Source organism: Theropithecus gelada, chromosome 6 (assembly GCF_003255815.1).
Source record: "Theropithecus gelada isolate Dixy chromosome 6, Tgel_1.0, whole genome shotgun sequence".
Taxonomy (NCBI): domain Eukaryota; kingdom Metazoa; phylum Chordata; class Mammalia; order Primates; family Cercopithecidae; genus Theropithecus; species Theropithecus gelada.
The window spans coordinates 873,640-896,734 of NC_037673.1; the positions used below are offsets into that span (position 1 = coordinate 873,640).

Consider the following 23,095-nt stretch of genomic DNA (forward strand, 5'->3'; position numbering starts at 1 on the left):
CTACAGCTTGCAGGCGGCAGGGTACCCAGGACAGATGTTCCCTCCAGCCTGGAAGTGGGGGTCTGGGGTCTGGAGTCTGTGGTCTAGTTGACTCTTCCTAACATTTCTGAGAAACACTGTAGGTTGCCACTTTTATTTTTCCAAACTGTTGAATTGTATTAAGGAGGTACCAAAAGGCTACTGCTGTCCCGGGGCAGAGGGGCGACAGGCAGGAGCTCGAACACGTGGGGCAGTCACCTGTGCCGCAGGCGCCAAGCGCACTGTGCAGCCCCCGTCCAGCCCGCCCTGCTCCGGAGTACCCCAGCTCCACGCGCTATGGGCCTGCTTCCCTCTTCCCTCTCCCTCTGTTCCCTCCTCCCTCCTGCCCCCTCTCCTCCCCATCCTTTTTCCTCCCCTCCTTCCCCCGCAAAAGCACCACGGAGCCAGGGATCAGGTCTCTGACTCGCCACGGAGGCCCCGCAGGTCCTGGCTTCCTGCCGCCTGGAGAGGCCCTGTGAAGACCCAAGGCACCTGCTCCCACCTTTGAAAAGAGCTCCCGGCCAGGCAGCACTGTCCGTGGTGCTGAAAAGTCCCAGCAACAAGGCGCGGCCGTGGTTCCCAGCGTCCATTACACGCATTCTTGTCGGGAACCCGTCCTTGCCCATGGCCAGCCCAGGCCCAGAGTAAACAAAAGCACGTGCACCGCTACCCACCTGCAGATAAACTGAGTGCTAAACATGCAATTAACGCCAGTGCACCCCACCTAAGCACGTCCTGAGCCCATGGGGCTGAGGGGAGCTGCCCACCCAAGCACATCCTGAGCCCATGTCAGGGGAAGCTGCCCACCTAAGCGTGTCCCGAGCCCACGGCAGGGGGAGCTGCACTGCGTCCCTCTGTCCTGCAGTTGTGATGCTCCCCACACCCGTGGTGAGGCCGGGGTACGTGAGGACGAACATGTCACAAAGGGAGTCAGTCCGCTGTGAGATGGGGCTACTGCAGAGGACAGTCTGACATCCCCCAGTTCAACCTCACAATCTTGCCGCAACTCCATACTTGGGTCTACCAGTCAGCCTTTTCCGTTGTAACTGACATAAACAAACTCAAACCGAATGTCCTTCACCAGCTCTCAGAACTGGCCAAGTCCAGGGTGGGCTTCAGGCCCTACTGGACCCAGGAGTTCACAGGATCCACGGGACTCTCTGTCCGCACTGTTCAGCTTTTTTAAGTAGGGCGTCTCCGTGACCATTCCAAAATCCTTTTGGTTCATGATCTGGGTGAGATGCTCCCCCTTCAGAGCCTAGACATCAAATTGCAGGGAAGAGTGATCGCAGAGCCTGGAGGGTGGGGTGGAGAGGGGGTGGTTCCCCAAAGGAAAGCCCCCAGAAGCCAAAGCAACAGCTGTGTTCCATGGCGTCAACACATGCAGAAGGTGGAGTAACCTGCTCAGAAGCCAACACTGCCAAGGGGCATGTGTCCCCAAAGGCAGCTCTTGGGACACCTTCCCCCACTCACCATAGAGCCTGCAAGTCCTTCATTGACCCGGACAAGAAAAACAGGCAGCTGTTGGCAGCAGGGGTGCTGAGAAGCCACTCAGACTTACCCGAGCTCACATTTTCATCAATACCATACTTAGAAAATAACTAGGATGTGAGCAGGTGCTCCCTGCTCCCATCCTGGATCAGACTTTTGGGTGAGGCACATCCTAACGAGGGCTGGGGCTCTGCCCAGCACTCTGTATAGGGGGAGCTGGAAGCAGCAGCATCCCCTGCCGTGGGCTCAGGGCACACTTAGGTGGGCAGCTCCCCCCGACGTGGGCTCAGGACATGCTTGGGTGGGCAGCTCCCCCCCAGCCCCACCTTGTGGACTCACGACACGCTTAGGGGGGTAGTTCCCTCCTGCCCTGCCCCACCCCATGGGCTCAGGACATGCTTAGGTGGGTAGGTCCCCCCGCTGTGGGCTCAGGACATGCTTAGGTGGGTAGGTCCCCCTGCTGTGGGCTCAGGACGTGCTTGGGTGGGCAGCTCTCCCCGCCCCGTGGGTGGGTTCAGGACACGCTTAGGTGGGCAGGTCCCTCAGCTGTGGGGTTGGGACATGCTTAGGTGGGCAGCCAGAAAATGCCACTCCACCCATGTGCCTGATGCAGCCATGGATAAAAATGGGTAGAAAGGAGGAGGGACAGAGGTGGCCCAATAGGTGATGATGGGTGGACAGATGGATGCCCCAAAGGGTGGCAGAGGTGCATCTGTCCCATCACATTGCCAGGGTTGTTCAGGGCCAGGGGTTGAGGCCTCATGGGCTGCGGAGGTACCCGAGCACCATCCAGGGAGCGGGCACAAGCGCCAGGTGGTGAGAGTAGAACTGGATGGGCTGACCCTGCGTGGCCACGCCCCACACTCAGCTCCTTCAACTTGTCCTCCACCCTTTTGGGAAAAACATTCCAGGGGCGGGTCTCTCAGACTGGCTAGTGTCGGGACAGGAACAAAATGCTCGTATCACCTGACTGGAAGTGGTTGGAATACAGGATCTGTAGCTCCACAGGGGCTGTCCCTTTCCAGGGGCAGCCATGTTGAACTGGAAATAAAGCCAGCTGCAGATGAGGCTAGCCGACCCCAGAGATGGACACAGCTCCCACGACTGTGGTGGTCACATGAGGACAGGCTGTCCCATGAGCTGGTTCCTGGCAGAGGGTGAACCCAGGGCTGCTTTGCCAGGCACGGAGAAGTCAGGGAGCACCTGACGGGAAAACAAGATTCAGGGTCCAGTTTTCAAAAGCCTGATGGGGCTCATCCGCAGGGTAGAGTCTGAGGTCACTAAGAACCAGGGGAGGATGCGTGAAGGACTAACAGCAGAAGGAGAAGTGAGGCGGGAGGTCATGGAGGGTGCAGCCAGCACTGGAGCTGCCCCAGGACTCACCCACCCAGCTCCAAGGGAAGCAGCCCCTTCCACCAGGGGTGGGACTGGGACCTGACAGAGAGGACCCCACTGCCATGGCCAGGGAGCATGAGTCTCTCGTCCACACAGGGGCTGGGGACACACAACTCCAGGTGGCGAGCCCAGGGCTTTGTGCCGTGTCAGAGAGGAGAAAGCCAGCCAGTCCCCCTCCTGCAAGACTCGGTTCTTTCATGCCTGCATGAGGCTGAGGTGAGGCCCAGGCCTGTCGTGATGCTCGCTCTCCGGGGCCGCAGAAATGGGACCATGGAACCTTTGCCTCCGGATGGCACCTTGGAGACCTGTCCAACCCTCCTGCAGGCCACAGTGGAATGCCCAGCACCAGGCTCCACAAACCTGGGGGACCTGCACTCGCCAGGGGCCGTGGTCAAAGCTGGACCCAGGGTGAAGAGGCTCCATCCCTGCCCGTCAGTGCGAGGACCCGCCAGCAGCCTTGGCCATTGGAGCTGGACGGGCACAAGAGCTCTGCTGTCCCAGCATGCACATTTCATCATGACTCCAGGTGACCAGTACGCAGGGAGGCTAGAAGCCCCACTCTGTTTCTCTCTCCCGCTCGGCAGCAAGGCCACCTGAGCTGTCCCACACGATCCCCAGGGGTGGGCCGGGAGTCTCATTCTGAGACGGTCCCTGTGTTCATTTCCCTGCACTGGTATTCCACGTGCTGCTGTAACACATCACTGCAGCTTAGTGGCTTCACACAAACAAATTATCTTACAGCTCTGGAGGCCAGAAAGCTGAAATGGGTCCCGCTGGCCTGAAATCGAGGCGTGGGCAGGGCTGCGTGCACTCAGGATGGGGGAGGATTGCTTGCTTTTCCAGCATGGAGCAGCTGCCCCCATTCCTTAGCTGGGGGCCCCTTCCTCCATCTCAAAGCCAGCAGTGGTCAGTGGTCTTTCTCACGTCCCCTCTCTGACTCTTCCCTCTCTCACTTCTAGGGACCCTTGTGGTCACATCAGGCACACCAGATAATCCAGGATGACCTTAAGATTGGCTGACTGGCAGCCGTGACTCCACCTGCAGCCTCCACCAGCCTCTGCCATGCAGGTGACACATTCACAGGTCCCAGGAGAAGGACGTGGGCAGCTTTGGGGAGGGACTGTAATTCTGCCTACCACAAACGCCTGGGGCCTCTGACACCCACCAAGGATTGGCAAGCCCCCTTCCCAGGTGAGCACCTGGCACTAATCCACATCGAGGGTTACAGCAGGTACAGGACCGGCAGGAGCGTGGCACTGATGCAGGAAAATAAGCACTCCCCTTCAGGGGTCCTGGCTGGCGTCACCCACAGCCTCCATCCTTGCCTGCTTCTCCTCCCTTTCTGCGTGGAACTCACTTGCTCCACACATGCTTGTCTGTGGACGGAAGCTGCTTGAGATGAAGTTCAGGCCTAAGGAAGTCCAAAGAGCTGGGGTTTTCCTTTCCTTTTAAAACTTCATTATTTTCATTTTGCCTTGAGGTTTGACAGTCTACCCAGCACCTCGAAGGCCTTCTTCTCCTTTTCTTTCTTCCTCCTCCTCCTCCTCCTCTCCTTCTTCCTTCTCTCCTTCTTCCTTCTTTTTCTTCCTCTTCTTCTCCTTCTTTTTTTTGAGACAGGGTCTCACTCTGTTGCCCAGGCTGGAGTGCAATGGTACAATCACAGCTCACTGCAGCCACGACCTTCCAGGCTCGAGCGATCCTCCCACTCGGCCTCCTGAGCATCGGGGACTACAGATGCTGGACACCACACCTGGCTAACTTTTTGTATTTGTTGTAGAGATGGGGTCTATGTTATCCATGCTGGTCTCAAACTCCTGGCCTCAGACAATCCTGCCTCAGCTTCCCAAACTACTGGGATGACAAGTGTGAGCCACCATGCCTGACCTTACCTAGTGGTTTTTAAAAGTGCCAGGCAGGGGCAGTGGCTCACACCTGTAATCCCAGCACTTTGGGAAGCTGAGGCGGGAGGATCACTTGAGCCTGGGGGTGTGTGGCTACAGCGAGCCATGATTGTGCCACTGCACTACAACCTGGGTGACAAAGTAGACTCCATCTCTAATAATAATAATTAATAAGTAAAAAGAGACAAATCAAAAAGTAGGTGCTTAGTGAGTTAAGCCATATCAAAGCAAATACCTTTTTCAAGGGTCTAATACTTTAGCAAAAAATGTAAGTAATTCCGAGTCAAATTTCAACAAACAGCACCTGGAGAAACAGGAGTCTGGAGCTTTGTGGAAAACGGATATAACTGAACAACGGCCTGACCTGTTGGTCTGTGGTTCAAACCCAGGGATGCCTGAGCAGCGGCCTCTGCTCCCAGGAGTCCCCACCCCGTTCTGTCCAACCTCCCACTGAGGTCGTCTGCCCACGGCACCCGGGGCCACTCCCTTCCGGTGTGCAGGGCAAAGGCGCCCCCAGGCTGCCAAGGGCCCCTCCTTGTCACAGTTCCTATACGGGGGCTCCAGGCATCAGTGTGCATTTATGACACGGTCTGTGGACTTGGGCCCACCATAAGCACATTAGGCTCGGTCACTCGGACACTCGCCGAAGCAGCAGCGATAAATGAGGCCATATCCAGCAGCCATAAGCCCCCACCTCGGCACCAGGCACGTCTGGGCTGCACTCGCACCAGAAGCCCTGTCCAAGGCACACTCAGCAGGACCTGGCCGTACCATAAGGCCCCACCAGGGACCTGCTGGAAGGCTCCGGAGTCGCTCACGCCGGGCCCTCGGTGTCATGTGGCCCAAGCCAACTTCCGAGGAGGGGCTGTTTCTTCACCCCAAGATTGTGTCCCTCTGAGCTGCCCCTCCCGTTCTCTGCAATCCTTCCAGTTCCTTCTGTCTGCTGAAGGACGTATGTCCAGCTCCACTGCGTGCCTGGCGCCAGCCCTGGGAGATAAGTCTGGAGGAGACTGGGAGATAAGAGGATGAGAGACGAGATTGGGAGATAAGATAAGAGGATGGGCCACCATCACCAGCCCCACCTTGAAGACTCCTGTGTCCACACCCTCCACTGCCCCACCCTACCCACCCTTCAGAGATCAGAATCGCCTGGTCCACTCTGAAGAGAACAGCCAGAGGGGGAACGTGACTTTCAACCTGAGTTGGGGGGCTCAGGAGGAGGAATCCTGGATTTTATACAGGATGGTGTCATGCTCCTGCCCCCCACTTCCATGAATGCTGACGGCCCAGAGGATGTGCACCAGGGAAGCACTTCCAGATCCACAGCTGCAGGTGGGAGGCAGGGGAGGAGGGGGCCCAGCCAGGTTTCCCCATCATCCCCGCCACCCAAGCTGGGTCCCTATCATCCCCGCCACCCCAACTGGGCCCTCCGTTATCCCCTCCGCCCAAGCCAGGCCCCCCATCATCGCCACCCAAGCTGGGTCCCCATCATCCCTGCCGTCCTTTGGGCCTGGACTTACTGTTCCCTCTTCCAGGGTGGGGGCTCCCACCATCTACCCCCGACCCTCCTTCCCCTCCTGCCTCACAGCATCAGAAACCTCCCAGGCCCAGCCAGGCCACGGGCCTGCACTGACCACCATGCCATTCACTCATACGCTTCCATAATCGCATACAGTGGAGTCTATGCAGTGCACATTAGGATTCAAACATGAGGCTTTTTTTCAAAACTGAAAAACGCATATATTGAGTATTTTACTCCCACAGCCCCCCAGTGTGGCCCACAGGGACCCCCATCCAGGTGCAGAGTTCTCGCCTGTGAACAGGGCACACCTTTGGTCACTCCAAATTCCCAGAGCTCCCAGGCTCCTTCTCAGGGTCTCCACCGGCCTGGTGGGGGGCGGAGGGCAAAGGAGGTCAGGGTGAGGGGTGGAGAACGGCAAGTGGGGGAAGGACTAACCCCGTGTGGGGAGTGGAAGCCAGGCTCCTGGCGAGGAGGAGCTGGCCCTGGGGTGGAGCCGAGTGCCAGCCTGCGGGGAAGTGAGGACGGCAGGTGTGCTGGACACTCAGCCTTCAGCCGGACACTTAGCCTTCAGCCGGACATGCAGGCCTCGGCCAGACACTCACTCAGGCCTCAGACTCCCAGCGGTACGGGCCTGGGTGTGGGCCACCCCTCCCTCCCTGGGATGTAGAGCCCAGCGTGACATGGCTGCTGGTGTCCACTCTCGGCCCGGCTGTGGGCGGGTGGCCATCAGTCCAGGATGGTCTTGAAGTCTGAGGGCAGTGCCGGGTTGGCTGCGGCCTCCAGGGCAGCCAGCGTCGTCCCCGGGAGCTTCCGACTCAGCTGAGTCTGGGCTGTGGGGCCAAAATCAGACTCTGTTCAGGAAGAGGCCAGAGCGGGCATCCTCCAGCCCTCCTGGGACATGTGGGCGGCCGGGCAGGCAGGGCCTGCACCTCGTGGCCTTGGGTGGTGGGAATCTCAGTGAAGGGACAGACACCCCTCCACCGGGGTGATGCTGGAGCGCCAGGGCAGGGAGAGAACTTAAAGAAAGACCCAGGAGCTCAGGACCCCATGGGGGTATCAGGGCAGCAGCCAGGGCAGACGCTGTGAGAGGACACAGGTCAGGGGTCAGAAGGTTCCCACGGGTGGGGATCTGCCCTGAGATGGGAGGCAGGGGTTCAGGAAGTCGTGGACCCTGCCAGGTTCCATGGCCTGGGGACACGGGCATTTAATCACACAGGGCCGCCAGCATGGCTCCAGCCCCAAGGCCAGGCCCGGGGCATCTGCATTGCAGCAGCATCTGAGGCTGCTCGCCCTGCAAAGGGCGTTCGAGGATGGTGTCTGGGCAGGTGGGCCCGCACTGGCCGCCACCCACACTTGCCTGTCCTGAGTGACCCCAGGAGTGGCACGTAGGTGACGCGGTGTTGAGTCAGCTTGAGCAGGAAGGCTTGGTGGCACAGCCACTGCACGGCCTCGGAGGGCAGAAGGCCGGCGGCGCCCTTGGCCCCCAGTGACATCCCTGGGGGACAAACAGAGGCTGAGGAGTCCACAGGCCCAGCCCAGCTCCCCTCCCGGGAGACACCGGAGAGCTGCGCACACCCGACGGTCTGCGGGGCGGCTCCATCTCCAGCTGCCCTGACCCAAGCACCGCAGGAGTCACTACTGAAGTGTTTCCTTCAGCTTCTCCAAGTGAAATTTCCACAACACAGAAATAACAGAAAGTAGAAGCTCTTAAGCTCAGGACGGCAGGTTCGACGTGGCTTGAATTTCAGACGGATCAGAAACCTCCCTGAGGCTGGACAAAGTGTCCAGAGGCAGAGGACGGTGACCGGGGAGCAGAGGACAGCCCGGGGCTCTGCGGTGGCGACGGACGGCCTCTGCTCCTGAGAGGGATAGGGTAGCCTGGGCCCAGCCTCCTCCTAAGCCCTTGGCCTAGGTTTGCACAGGGGCCCTAAGTGCCATGGACAGGAGACAGCCCAATCCCACCACAGGGCAAACGGGAGAGGCCAGGCCCCCCGAATCCCACCATGGGGCAAGCAGGAGAGACCAGCCCTCCCGGCACTTCCCCAGGCAGAGCAAGGTGGGAAGGATGGCAGTTCCCAGGCAGCTCCTGTCCCTTCCATCGGGTACCCTGCTCACCCCACGAGAGGGCGGGCAGACGGGCCTGCCGGTGGTCGGGTTAAACTACTTCCCGATGTGAAAAGGGGTGAGAATGTCCTAAGCCCGGATTCACTCAGTCTCCTGACACACTAACACCAGCAGGCAGGCACTGCTGCCACTGAGGCCAGGCACCTGTGCGTACCTGCGTTCTTGGCTTTCAGGATGGAGTAGCAGAGGGAGGCCGTGTCAGAGATGACACGCAGGAAAAACGCGGGGTTCTTCCAGACTTGCTGATGAAATGGGAGCTGCAGCACACACGCATGGAACCTGAGGGGATGGCGGACATCGTCAGAGGAACGGCCTCCTAATTAGACGGTGCTCACGGGTGTGGGCACGGGCCCGCCGGTGCGTGTGTGCAGGCATGAAGGCATGTGCATGGGTTTCCTCGTGGGCACAGGTGCACACACACGGATGCATGCGTGCATGTCTGTGTGTGTGTGCTTGTGTGTGCAAGTACCTGCGTGTCTGTGTGCGTGCACAGGTACTCTGTGCGTTTCTGTGCACTGTCTGTATGAACGCACACACATGTGGAGGCTGAAGCAGCTCCATCCTGGATGCTAACCTGCCATGCTGGCTTCTGATTAGCTCCTGTTCTGGGAAGGCCTCTAAGGTTTCCAGCTTATCCATTGTTCCTTGTGAACCAGAAGGTACTTACCGTAAATCCCGCCCTTCGTCAAACAACCTTCATGTCATCGTGTGTCAACGTCCTGCGCATCCCTTCTGAGTCAGCCCACCCCTGTGGTGCGTAAACCCTGTGTCTGAGGCGATGGTGCGGGGACCCATCATCTCATCTCACTGCCACCGGGACACCGACTTGGCTTCTGTGTGTAGGTTGAGTCCCTACTGAATGTTTCTTTCCCAGAAACTGCATTTGTCAGTCTTTTCTGTTGCTGAGATGGGGTCTCACTCTGTCTCCCAAGCTGCAGTACAGTGGGGTGATCTCAGCTCACTGCAACCTCCACCTCCTGGGCTCAAGCCATCCTCCCACTTCAGCCTCCCAAGTACTGGAACTACAGGCGCACTCCACCACACTCAGCTAATTTTTGTTTTTATTTTTCATAGAGATGGGGTCCTACTATGTTGCCCAGGCTCGCCTTAAACTCCCGGGCTCAAGCGATCCTCTCACCTCGGCCTCCTAAAGTGCTGGGACTACAGGTGTGAGCCACCGCGCCAGCCCTGTCAGCCTCCTTCTTTGGCTTCTCAGCTTCCTGGGACTTTGGGGCAGGTGTGCATGGACCTGGCCACCATGAAACAGCACATGTGCACATGTGCCCACGTGTGTGTGATCAGGACACCTGTGCACCTGGTCTCACCGACTGCCGGAGCCCCTTCTGGAATGACCTGAGATCCCACCAGTTAGGCCAGCACTCGGGTTTCAGCCTCTGAAAAACTCTGCTGAGGTGGGATGTCTTCTCCCCACTTAGCAACGAGGGAAGCCAGGCCCAGACCGTTTTTTAAACAAACAAATATGCCTAAGGTACTGGGGTTGCCACAGGGTCACACTCCTGACCCAGGAGGGAAATACCTAGCATGGGTGAAGGGCTCTCTTCCAAAGGGAGAAAAAGCCACCTGCTAGAGGTCAGGGCATCCGCCCCCCGCGCGTATGGAGGCGTGGCCAGCAGGGGCCGGGAAGGCTGAGCCCCAGCGGATTGGAGTCAGGTCCCACCCCCAGTGCCACACAGACCACCACAGCCTCACCTGCTGCAGCCTGGCTGCTGTGAAATCGGGGCCCAGCTTTCCGTTCTCCCACTCCTGCCTCGAGGGAAGGGGGTTCCTGGGCCTTCCAGGTGCCTGGCTTCGTGTCTGGAAATGGCCCGTGGCTCATCGCACCTCTGCCTCCTCAGGGCTACCCAATCAAGCGACTACCCAAGCGCCCCCACGTGGGTGGGAAAACTCAGCCACCTTGCCCGAGCCCAGGCCCTCTACGGGAGCTCCTTGGAGCCTGGGACCCTGGTGGGGAAATGACAACAAGGCTGAGCTGAATACGGGAGGAGCAGGTGGCAGGTTACATGGCCCATGCCTGGGAAAACTCTTCTGACCTCATCATGGCCCAAGGAGGCCCCAAGCACGCCAGCTGGACCCTGGGGTCGACCACGGTGTCAGACACCTCCCGTCCTCAGCGGCGCCTGTCTCCAGCACACTCCACGGGTTTCCAGAAGGAGTCAAGCGGCTTGCATGAGGGCCCAGGCACACGTCAGGGAGACGCAAACGAGGGAAGACTCAAGGCAGAGAGAGAAGACAGAGGAGGGCGGCCTGAGCCGGACGCACCCTGGAACAGAGAGCCTGGTCCCGAGTCTCTGGAGCCAGCGCAAAGGCGGTAACACACAGCTGCGGCTCTGCCCTCCCTGCCAGAGCACGAAGGCACAAGCACTCGGGTTAAAAACCACCTTCGTGGGGTGAGCTTGTAACGGAAAATCTCTCCCGTGAGCCCTTGCTGGGTTCCCACGATAGACGACCTCGTTTCACATCAAGTGTGCACGGTAATTCGCGCAGCCTCGGCCCTGGCCCTGGGTAACACAAATTCTCACACTCATTCTCAGCCCTCATGGGGCGAGGGCTTCGGACTCCTGGCACTCGGCTCCCAGTGGCTCGGGAGGCCTGTTCAGGTGGAGGCCCGGGCCTGTGGTGCCCGACTACCCTTTGGTACAGCCCAGAGGTTTGTGCCACCACCTGCCCTGACGCCAGGCAGAAGCTGGCCCTGTGGCCTCCACAGATTGGCCCTTTCTTCTGTGATAAAGTTGTTGATTCTTGACAGGGGGGACCCCTGACCAGCCATGACAGGGAATGTTCCAGGAGCACAGCCATGCCCAGAGCACAGGTGCCGGCCGGCCTGTGTGGGGAGCCACAGCTCTGCTGCACCTTCCTGGGGGTGGGGACAGCAACCCTCATCTGCACCCACCTCGGCCCTCTTTGCTCTCTGAGACCCCAAATCCTCCCAGTGTCTGATCTCCCACCTACTGTTCAGACACCTTCCCGGCCTCCTCTGCTAAGACTCCTCACAAACATCTCTTTACTCCATGCCCCTCCTGCCCTGGGTTGGCCTCCATGAGGTCCCACAGTCAGTGCACAGGCACAGCGGGGACACCTGGGGCCACGTCGGTTCCTAGCACTACCCAGAGACGGAGAACAGGCGCTTTGCACAGGGCCACGCGAACACAGAACAGGGCAGAGGCAGCAGCATCGCTGAAAACATAAGACACTCCTTGCCCCTAAAACCCAGGTGTAGCCCCCAGTCAGAGGCGAGCAGAGCGCGGCGGGTCCCTGGAGGCTGGGCCTGTGCCCCCTTGGTGACGGCTCACCTGTAGGCCTGCAGCAGGAGGATCTTGTAGACGTTGGTGCACACCGTCTGGAGGCTGTTCACCTAGAATCGCCAGGAAAGAGTGAGAAACGGCAGAAACCTCTCTGGGATTTTAAGTTTTTACTTTTTACTTTATCATCCATTCAGATGGCACAAGAAAGAGGAACATTTTAACAAGAAACCATCCCTCTCCCCAGTGAAATCCGGCCTGACCCTCACCCGGCAGCTGTCAACCACCCTGGGGGAGTCAGGACTCCCTGTCGTCTGCCTGCCTCCGAGGCTTGGCCAAAAAGGGAAGGCACCAGGAGAGGGAGTGAACGCAGATGCCCACAGGAGAGGGGAGTGGACGCAGATGCCCACAGGAGAGGGGAGTGGACGCAGATGCCCACAGGAGAGGGGAGTGGACGCAGATGCCCACAGCAGAGGGGAGTGGACGCAGATGCCCACAGGAGAAGGGGGGAGTGGATGCAGATGCCCACAGGAGAGGGGAGTGAACACCCACAGGGGAGAGGGAGTGGACGCAGACGCCCACAGGAGACAGGGAATGGATGCAAATGCCCATAGGAGAAGGGGAGTGGACGCAGATGCCCAGAGGAGAGGGGAGTGGATGCCCACAGGAGAGGGGAGTGGACACAGATGCCCACAGGAGAGGGGGAGTGAACGCCCACAGGAGAGGGGAAGTGGATGTGGACCCTCACAGGAGAGGGGGAGTGAAGGCATGGCAGTGTGTACACAGGTGTGCAAGGGCACAAGTATGAATGTGTACACGCAAATATATACCTGACATGCATGTGTTCGTGTGCAGTCATGCGGCATTCACGTGAGGTGCATGCATGTAGGTGTGCAGTGTGAGTAGCATATGTGCACATAACCTGTATCGAGGGCCCCTCATGTTCACCCTGATAGGTCCTCAGCACCAGCACCCCTCCTTACAGGGTGAGACAGGGTCCCAGGCCCCAGTGGGCTGTGGCTCTGAAGTTGCAGTCCTGAGAGCATTGTCCCGTCTGGACATCTGCGTCCACTCCCTCTCCTGTGGGTGTTCACTCCCCTCTCCTGTGGGCATCTGCGTCCACTCCCCTCTCCTGTGGGTGTTCACTCCCCTCTCCTGTAGGCGTCCACTCCCCTCTCCTGTGGGCATTTGCATCCACTCCCCTCTCCTGTGGGCGTCCACGTCCACTCCCCTCTCCTGTGGGGGTCCACCCCATCTCACCCTGTAAGGAGGGGCGCTGGTGCTGAGGACCTAGCAGGGTGAACATGAGGGGCCCTTGATACAGGTTATGCGCACACATGCTACTCACACCGCACACCCACACGCATGCACCTCACATGAATCCCACACGAATGCACATGAACACACATGCACGTCAGGTATGCATTTGCGTGTGCACATTCATACTTGTGCCCTTGCACACCTGTGCACACACTGCCATGCCTTCATGTACACACACACACGTATGGCTCGCGTGCATCTGTGCACATGTGCACTCTTATGTGCAGCCAGTCACCGTCAGCCTTGCAGGCACGCACACACACACATACACATGCGTGCACACAGTAACACACATGCCCCCCGAACTCTGAACTCTGTGCTGACCGTCAGCCTGCTCACCTGCAAATCCAGAAACAGGCTGTGACACTTCAGCCGCAAGACCCCAAAGAGTTTGCGACGCATGTTCCTCCCGGCCTTGAAGCCGCGGTTGAAGGTGAGACTGGCTCTGATGGAGGTCCGGGCGTAGCTGAGACACAGGGGGGACGTCAGACACGGGTGCCTGCCCCACACCCAGCCCCCTCCTGCAAAGCTTGCTCCAAAGAGCCTCCTGCCTTCCTCCTGCTTCCTTGTCCTGCCTGGGGCACGCGCTGTAGCCTCAGGGAGTTGGGTGCTCTCTCCATGGACTCAAAACGCTACACGCCATCCGGACCCTGCATGGCCAGACTCCACCAGGACGTGGCTAGTGATGTTGAGTGTATCCAAGCCTTGCACGGACGTGTGTGTGCACTCATCATCTGCCCTGATGAGATCTGCACATAACTCGGCCAAAAACACATAATAAACTGTGTAGCCCTGACTCTCGGGCATCCCTCGAGTGGACACGGGTGTGACTCAGCTTCTCTGTGGGAGAACACTGAGTCGGGCATGGGGAATCTCACTGTGTTTGAATCTCATGGATGGAAGAGCCAGGTGGCGCCAGCTAAAGAGGGCTCCAGTGAGTGCACGTGGCACACACAGGGTATCTCCAGAGGGGCAGGATGGAGGCATCCCACCGACGTCCTCCAGGGCCCTGCCACCACTCACTGCCCGTGTACATCCGTGTCCAAAGACGAACACACGTGACATCCACAGCGGGCTCCCTGGGCTGCGTTCTTTTACATCCAGCTTTGAACACTGCTACATTGAAATAAACGTTTTGTGCCATTAAACATTCTTCAAAAATTCTTTGAAAACATGTCTAACGGCAGAGTAAGTTTTGTGATACATAGTATCTGCTTAGCCCTGGATTTGGGCGGGTTGGCGACTTGCTGTGGCAAGCCCCCCTCCCCTCCACCTGGATCACTGGAAATGGGAAATAAGACCCGTGATAATGTCTGGTCACTTCAGAAGTGGAATTACTGGGAAAACACAGGACATTGTAAGGACTTCCATGCAAACAAGCTGCTTTCCAGAAAAGTCTTTCCAACTTGCCTCACCCTGATGCTGGTTCTTGGGAAGCCCAGAAAAGGAGCCAGCACAAAGGACGGGTCTCGCTGTCAGTTTCACACACATTTCTTTGATGCTGCTGGTAGAACCTTCCCAAGTGTGCATCAGATGTCCGTTTCTTCCTTCACAGTTGTCCCCAACACAACCTTGGGTTCCGGCTCGCCCCGAGCCTGTGGGTCTGACCCGTATGGAGTCCTCAGGCGGAGCAGGACCCCAGAGCAGGAGGCCAGGCTGCAATCACACACGCCCCTTGCCAGCTGGGTGCTCCCCTGGAGGCTTTCTTCATTTACCTCTCAGGTGGTTAGGAGAACAAAGTGAGAGGATGAATGTGCAGGACCTCACAGGGCGCCTTAAATAAATCGTGTGCACAAATGCTCCAGGGAACAGCCATTTTCACTGCGGCTCAGGCAAGCTAAGTTCCTCTGCAGTGAAAGCAATACGTGTTGCCTCACTGGTTTCATCCACTTCCCTCCGTGTCCATCCCCAACGCCAAATCAGGGAACGTTCACCTCCCTTCCCTTTGAGTCTTCCATTTTGTTTCTGTTGCTGCTGCTGTTTGATGTCATTCCTCTTCTACCTAGAATCTGCTCTGGTATATGTTGTAAAGACACAACTTATTTGCTTCCAGTCAGTTTTCTCAGAAAAAAAATTAAACACACACTCTCTTTTCCGTCAGCTGTGCCACATGCCACATTTAACACACGTTTCTGAGAGGTAGGGCTTCTGTTTTGTTCTATTGTACTGTCCATCAGTTCTCACCACATTCTGCCATCTGAGCTATGGTTTGGGAGACTAAAATCTGGACAAGAAAATTCCCATCTTAACACTCTTCCTTTTTCACTTTTCTTAATCATCTTGCCTGTTTTCTTCCCCCAGATGCCCTTCAAGCCTTTGTATGCTTCAGACACAGAGGACGTGTGTTCACCCTGAGTGCGGCGAACCACTGCCTCTACTGCTGAGCTTTTACAACCACCTCTGCAAGCAGGCACTCTGACCAAGTGGCCTTTGGGAGCACAGAATATTCTGGCATTGAACCCACATCTGATGACCTGATGCCCACCCATCCTGCACTAGCCTTTGTGGCTTTGCAATGTGTTCAGAGAGAACCCATTTTCCTGATTCGTTTGTCTATCTGCTTTGTCCTTCAGTAACATTCACTGATGCTGTGCCATAGGCCGGAACCAGGGGTGCCTGTCCTAAAAAATACATTTCACGGGGAGCAAAATAAATAGTGGACAGTTCACGGCTGATGGTATGGCCAGTGCTGCAGAGGTGCCTAGGGAGAGGCAAGGAGGTGCCGGGAGCCCAGGAAATCTGCAAATCACTCAGACAAAGCCAGCAGAGGCCAGGATCAGGTGAGGCTGGGAGAGGGAAGCAGGGACTGTGGGGAGCACAGGGGACCGGTATCCTGGTGGGGAGGGAGCTGCAGCAGGGATGTGCTGGGCACCATGCACAAGGGCATCTACACCTGCCACTCCCCCAATACGAGGGTGTCCGCACCTGCTGCTCCCCTGTTAAGCAAACCCCAGGGAGCATTCTGGAAAGAGGCAAAGTCCAGATCCGGACTGTTCAACTCAGAATGACAGGACCCCAGTTTAAACCACTGGTTTAACAATCATCCAGTAAGGGATTTAAAAATCCCTTATTTCTCTTCCCATGAAGCCGTGCCTTTCAGAGGAAGGCACCCCCAGTTCCGGCCTCTAGCACAGCACCAGTGGATATTATTGAAGGACAGAATAAAAAGCACCTGTCCACCATGGTTTCGGAATGCTGATACTTTTTGCCTTTTTTTAAGATAAAGTCTCGCTCTGTTGCCCAGGCTGGAGTACAGTGGTGTGATCTCAGCTCACTGCAACCTCTCCTGATTCTCAATGATTCTCAACCTCTCCTGAGCCTCAGTGATTCTCCTGCCTCAGCCTCCCGCATAGCTGAGACTACAGGCGTGCGCCACCACGCCAGGCTAATTTTTGTACTTTTTAAGTAGAAACGGAGTTTCACTATGTTGGCTAGGTTGGTCTCAAACTCCTGGCCTCAAGTGATCCACCCATCTCGGCCTCCCAAAATGCTGGGATTACAGGTGTGAGCCACCTCGCCCTGCCTGGAATGGTGATACTTTTTACTCATAAAAGAAACAGCACAGATTTCTGCATCTGTGTCCATCTTCAATCCATCTGTGTCTGAGCCTGAGGTGGGGCCATGAGCTCTCAGGCTCGGGAGAAATGAGACCCCAGATTTTTGTAGAGACCCCCACACACCACAGCCCTGTCCCCTGATGGGTCACACATGATCATGAACTCATGGCATCATGTAGACTGTGGATGAGCCTCGGAGTGTGGGCCTCACAGTGGAGAGACTCACGTCCAGCAGGGCCCCAGTGTCTCAGGTTCGCAGAGACTCAAGCCCAGCAGGGCCCCAGTGTCTCGGGTTTGGAGAGACTCACACCCAGCAGGGCCTGGGCATCTCGGGTTCAGATCCAGATTGCTCTCTGAGGACACCTCAGTGTTCCCAGGTCTGGTGCACAATTTCCTTTTACAAAAATAGCACAGAAAACCTCTCCCCTTGTGACACCCTCACTCCCACAGAAAGACGCATTTCTGCTCAGCCCTGGATGGGACAAGGGGCACCCTGTGGCCTCCGACCCTTTGGGATTGGCAGTCGCCTGCCCCACACGGAAGCAGGGGCGGACAGGACGGCCCTGCAGCACCATCTGTCCCTGCCGGGCACAGGCTCCGCTTCCGGCCAGGTGCGCTCACCTGGAGTAGTCGCTCTGCACCTCCAGGGTCCGGGTGTCCAGCAGCAGTCCGCACCAGGGGAACAGGCCATGCGCCGGCAGCTGGACAAAAGCTGCGCCACCCAGGGCCTCGTCTTCCACAGGGAAGTTCACCACTGTCTTCCGCAAGTTCACCACGCAGCCGTACTCAGGGACACCTCGGACCAGGGTCCTAAGGCAGAGGCGCGATGTCAGCCCCACGATGCGGGGCCGTCACCCAGGAGGTGCCCTGACGCCCTTGTTAAATGCTTTGGAAAACCCCGGAGAAGTGGTGATCTGGAGAGGGGTGCTGGGCCTGGCAGCAGCTCTGAAGGGCCTGGACTCAGCCCTGCTCCAGACTTCACGGTGCTTGCCCTGTCTCCTGGGCAGGACAGGTAGGTGAGCGCGCAGGAACCTGGCCCGGACCTGGGACAGCCAGGACTCAGACGGGAGGTGCAGCCCCAGTGGCCTCTGTGATGGTCCATCTCATGTGTCCCCATGGCAAGACCACGATCCCGTTACAAAGACTCATCTGTGGTCTGGGGTAGACTAAAATCTGGACAAGAAATTCTCACTACACCACTCTTCTTTTAAGACATTGCTCAATGACTTTGCCTGTTTTCTCCTAGAGGCCCTGAAGGCATCTGCTGTGCTTCAGACGAGGGGAGGGTTCTGACTTCACGCTCAGGCGTGGGACCCGGCTGGGCTCTGAGCTGGGCAACACCAACCATCAGCTTCACATCAAGGAGGTTCCCTCAGCAGGTCATGATCCTGCCCACACAGCTCAGGGAGACCCCCTGTGCCCAGCAGCCTCTGCTCTGGCCCCGGGCGTCCCCCTGCCCTTCCTGAGGCCTGGCCCTGGGACCTCGGCCAGCTGCTCAGCTCCCCTGGTGCATTCCCAGCTCCCCACGGCCGCCCATTCCTGTGATGTGGCTGCCGACTCATCTCCTGAGAGAGTTCTGTCCCCGGGGGGACCCCAGCGTACACTCTGAGCCACCTCCCGGGCCAGCACCCTCAGGAACTTGCCACACAGAAGCAGCGTTCCCCGTCGGCTCCGTCCCCTCAGCAGCCTCAGGACTCCTGGGTTGGTCCTGAGTGAATCTGAGTGGATTTAAATGTGCGCGGCCTGCTGTGCTACAGGCTGCAGCACTAACGGGAACGCGGGGCATGCCCCCAGCCCGGGCGGTCCCGGAGGGTGAACTTGGAGGGCGGTTCGAATGGGTTTTCACAAACACAGCCCAGCAAAGCACCCGAAACCACCCCCGGCGGCCACATTTTCTGAGGGTTCCGTTTACAGCTTTCAAGGTTTCTCATCCCTTGTCAAATCGCACTTTAAAGCAAGCTCTGTGGGGCGCCCTTGAGGGGGACCACATTGGACAACCCCGTGCTGAAACCAGGTTCCCTGTGCCTGATTTTAGTTTGAGCCACAAAAATCAACTCTGCAACCCACTCCTCGCCATCTCCGTGGTTCAAGACAGCACCACTCGGCGAATCCAAATTCTCCCGCCAATCCCAAACCACCCCACGCGGGAACGTGACTGCAGCGAACGCTGTGGGCCAGCTCACTCGGCAGCTCCTGCTCTCCGCAGGCTCGGGCGCACCCTGGGGAGGAGGCTGCTGTCTGGGTCCGCAGGCCCTGTGCACAGCTCCGGGGGTTCTCACTGGGGCCGCAGGAGCCGCCACGCTTGAAGACTTTCCAGAGAGTGGCAGGAGCCAGGATACCGCCTGCATTCACCATGTGCGTAACCTGGGTGCATCTCCGCGGGACCCACTCTCTCCCGAAGGTGCCCATGCCCCCAGGCCGGGGTGCACGACCAAGCACCTTTGCTCTTGCGGATCCAGCACCGGCAGAGAGACAGGACCCAGCAGAGACAATGCTGCGGTGCCAGGGGCAGGACACGGAGGGCTCAACTCTGCAAAGCCTACAGGCCGTGGAGGTCGCCACAGACACATGGCACGGGCCTCACCTGAGGAAGGCTTTCGCGTGGGTGAGGTGAGGTGTCACCAACAAGAAATCATCCACCAAACGCAGGAGCAGCCTGAAATAAAGTAAAATACACGGGCAAGGTTAACTTTACACTTTTTACGTAGCATCTGTCTACGAGGGACTGAATGTCAAACAATTTACACAGGCAAAAATAAAGTAACATTCTCCAAAGCGGTTAAATCAAAAACTTAAATTTCTTTCCAACAGACGTGCTCTCTGCAGTTCACTGACAGAGCAATTCCTCATTCATTACAAGCACTCGGTGCTCAGCACTGGCTTGTGCAATTCCGCACCAGCTGGAGGTGAACAAAGGCCGCCAGGTGCGGCCCCAATTCTCAGACTCTTAGGGAAAAATAACCGAAGACGGTAAGAATGTTGGGCCGGGAACCTCGCCCCTTCTGAGCCACGTGGTGCCCTTTACCAGCAGGGCAACTGTGGTTCTCAGCATCATCCGAGACCCAGATCCTGCCCCCAGGAAGTGGGGCACGGTGCACTGTGCAACCCTCAGGCCCAAGCCCGGCGCCCCGTGACCATGTACCAGAGGCGTCCCGTCCCAGAGGGCTGACCAGGGTGCTGCCAGCTCAAGGACACTTCCCTCCAAGTCCCAGAGCAAGCTGTGTATACAAGAAATTTTTGTTTCTGTTACAGAAATGTATTTCAATCTATAACTTGAACCTTAATGAAGAAGAACCTTGATCCGCTATACATGCTATAATAGGAGCTAGAGTTTCAAAAGAAGCACAGGAAAAATCCGGAGACTTTGAGAGAAATGGCCGTATGACCTGCAGGCTTCCTGACGCATCCTTCACTAACTGCTTGTTCAATGATACTATTTTCATAAAAAAAAGTAACTGCTGTCCACATCCTCTCCAGCACCAGAACACTTCTACACTGTTGGTGGGAGTGTAAAGTAGTTCAACCGTTGTGGAAGACAGTGTGGTAAATCCTCAGGGATCTAGAACTAGAAATACCATTTGACCCAGCCATCCCATTACTGGATATATACCCAAAGGGTTATAAATCATGCTGCTATAAAGACACATGCACACATATGTTTATTGTGGCACTATTCACAATAGCAAGGACTTGGAACCAACCCAAATGTCCATCAGTGACAGACTGGATTAAGAAAACGTGGCACATATACACCATGGAATACTATGCAGCCATAAAAAAGGATGAGTTCATGTCCTTTGCAGGGACATGGATGAAGCTGGAAACCATCATTCTCAGCAAACTATTCCAAGGAAAAAAAACCAAACACTGCATGTTCTCACTCATAGGTGGAAATTGAACAATGAGAACACTTGGACACAGGGTGGGGAACATCACACACCGGGACCTGTCGTGGGGTGGGGGGATGGGGAGGGATAGCATTAGGAGATACACGTAATGTAAATGACGAGTTAACGGGTGCAGCACACCAACATGGCACATGTGTACATATGTAACAAACCTGCATGTTGTGCACATGTATCCTAGAACTTAAAGTATTAAAAAAAAAAAAAAGTAATTGCTGTCAACAAAAGCCAGCTGAGTTGAACCACATTAGGTTGGCACAATATTTAGGCGTGTGACGTCCTTGGGTGTAGACCCCATGCAAGTGGGATGGGCAATGGGCTGAAGGGGCGCCCAGTCCAGGCCACCTGTTGAGGGCCTGCCGGGAGATGCGGAGCCTTAGGCTGCACCAGCCTGTGTCCCCGAGGACCCTAAAGGAACCCGGGTGGATGTGACGGAAGCTGGTGTGCTTCCTCGGTGTTGAATTCACACGTGCGTCATGCAGGGCAGTGGCCCTCCTGCCTGCTGAGCCCCGAGGCCTCTGGACACGGCCGCTGGACAGAGTCCGCATGGAGCCCACAGTCCTCGGGCTGTGCAACCCCTCCTGTGTGGCTTCACACCAAGGAGGGGCTGCAGCCTTGTCTGGTTCCTCAAGACAGAGCAGTCATGGTATCCAGAGCACCAGGAATATTAATACTGAACACGTTAAAAGCAAATCGTCCCCCACCCAAGACCCCTAGGGAAGAGGAGGCCTCACCCGTCCCGCCGCATCCCTGCAAACAGCTTGTTCTCCATGTCGCCATAGCACAGGCTGCAGAGCAGCGTGGACAGGATGGAGCCCTGCGGGATCCCCTGGCACTGGATGTAGGACCTGGGGCGGGAAGACGCAGGTAAGCGATGGGCGGGGCATGTGTGGACATGTGTACACTCACACAGAACCACACACAGACCCTCATACACACCACCTCCACACACCAACGACATGTCTACCATTCAGCCGGCAAACACCTCACAAACACACCAGACGAGACCTCTGAACACAATCCCCGCGCCCACTCTCACTGCGAACTGGGGCGGCTTAGGGCAGATCCAGCCACAGCTGTGACCACATCCTTGTTCTCAACCATCAAGGCTTTCTTTCATTAAGGTTTCTTAAATCTTCGAGTTTATTCACAGAACCAGACACTTGACCCGGAAGGAATGCTTAACTGGACTCCTTTCTTTTCAAGGAATTTATCCACGGTGAAAGTTCACAGCCCTACATTAGCAGCTGTGTGCCAACCGATACAGCCTTGCCCCTGGTTTCACCACAACCAATGAGACGCAGACACTCTCCAAACAAACAAGGACACCAAGGGTGCGTTTTCAGACACACAGTGAGAGCAGAATAGCCCCTTGGAACCTGAAGGTGCACGTAGAAGGCATGGCTGCCACGTGACCCTCAGCCATCCCCAGAGCCCATAGGATGCCCACTCCTGTTGCCAAGAGACACTTGCAGCCTATTGCAAAAACAAGACCTGTTATTTTCGGGAAGTGCTGTAGGTGGTCACCTTAGAAAGAGGCTTTCTGGCCAGGCGTGGTGGCTCACGCCTGTAATCCCAGCACTTTGGGAGGCCAAGGTGGGTGGATCACCTGAGGTCAGGAGTTTGAGCTATCCCAGGCCACCTGCCCCATGGCCAGCACAGAGCCCCCAGGAGGAGCAAACTACACGGTCAACCTCCCACTTTCCAGATGGGAAATCTAGCCACAGAGAGAAGAGCCCGTGCCCTTGCGGGGGTCACGCGACAGGGACGGGAATGAGAATCAGATAAAATCCTCTTGTATATGGAGAGAGAGATACAGCGTGTGACAGCGGGGTGTCCAGCGTCAGTAGTAACTTGGAGCTGACAAGCTGCAGGCTCAAACGCTCGGCCGCACCCCCGACCCACACACACCCCACACCCCTCGTCCTCCGCACAGGAGCAAGTCCACACCCTGCTTGCCATTTCCAGGCCTCGCGTAGCATCTGCTCTGCTCCAGCAGCTGCAAGTCGGGCCATGTTCCCGGGGCCTCGGGCACCTGCAGCCCAGGAGCTGGAGGGGTGGGGGGCCAGAAAAGGAGACCCTGGTGGCCCCGGGAGAAGGGCAGTGGGGAAGGGGCAGGGGAGAGGTGAGCAGAAGCCCTGCCAGTCCGCCCACCCACCCGCTGGGCAATGGCACCCGGCCACCCGACTCACTTGCCCCCGATGCGCACGGCGTGGTGGCACACGAAGCGTAGGAAGACGTCGAAGAGGCCACTGCTGGTCTCGTTCAGGGAGGAACTCTGGGAAAGCAGAAGAGAGACACACGAGAGTGAGCTGGTGGGTACCAAGATAGGCAGGACCACGTGGCCAAGACCCTCCATCCCTTCTGGGGTCGGTGTTCGTGATGAAGTGTGGGCTGGGCTGGAATGCAGGGCCATCGTGGGCTGGCCGGCCGAGTCTCTGCAGACACACAGGGGCTTAGGCAGAGTGTGTGACACAGAACATCCCCTCTGAGCCACCTGTGTGTCCAGCTGGGCTCAGACCCTCACAGCCCACCATGGCCCAGATGGCACACGTGATCCATAAGTTGCTGCCCGGCTGCCGGGCACTGGGTCTGGGTCCCA

The 23,095-nt window shown here is 57.4% G+C and overlaps 1 protein-coding gene across 2 annotated transcripts in view; it reads right to left on the minus strand.

Annotated features, from left to right (window-relative positions):
• Positions 1-6,520: 6,520 nt before the first annotated feature.
• Positions 6,521-23,095, minus strand: part of TERT (telomerase reverse transcriptase) — a 35,673-nt gene continuing 19,098 nt past the window's right edge. The window contains exons 8-16 of one of the 2 annotated variants that reach the window (XM_025388358.1): positions 22,686-22,771; positions 21,228-21,341; positions 19,173-19,244; positions 17,210-17,398; positions 13,371-13,497; positions 11,763-11,824; positions 8,606-8,730; positions 7,685-7,822; positions 6,521-7,157 (exon numbers count right to left, since the gene is read on the minus strand). In XM_025388358.1, the coding sequence (XP_025244143.1) occupies positions 7,054-7,157; positions 7,685-7,822; positions 8,606-8,730; positions 11,763-11,824; positions 13,371-13,497; positions 17,210-17,398; positions 19,173-19,244; positions 21,228-21,341; positions 22,686-22,771 (1,017 nt within the window). In that variant the 3' untranslated portion in view covers positions 6,521-7,053. The remainder of the gene's footprint in view (positions 7,158-7,684; positions 7,823-8,605; positions 8,731-11,762; positions 11,825-13,370; positions 13,498-17,209; positions 17,399-19,172; positions 19,245-21,227; positions 21,342-22,685; positions 22,772-23,095) is intronic. The other variant, XM_025388359.1, reaches the window with a different exon arrangement.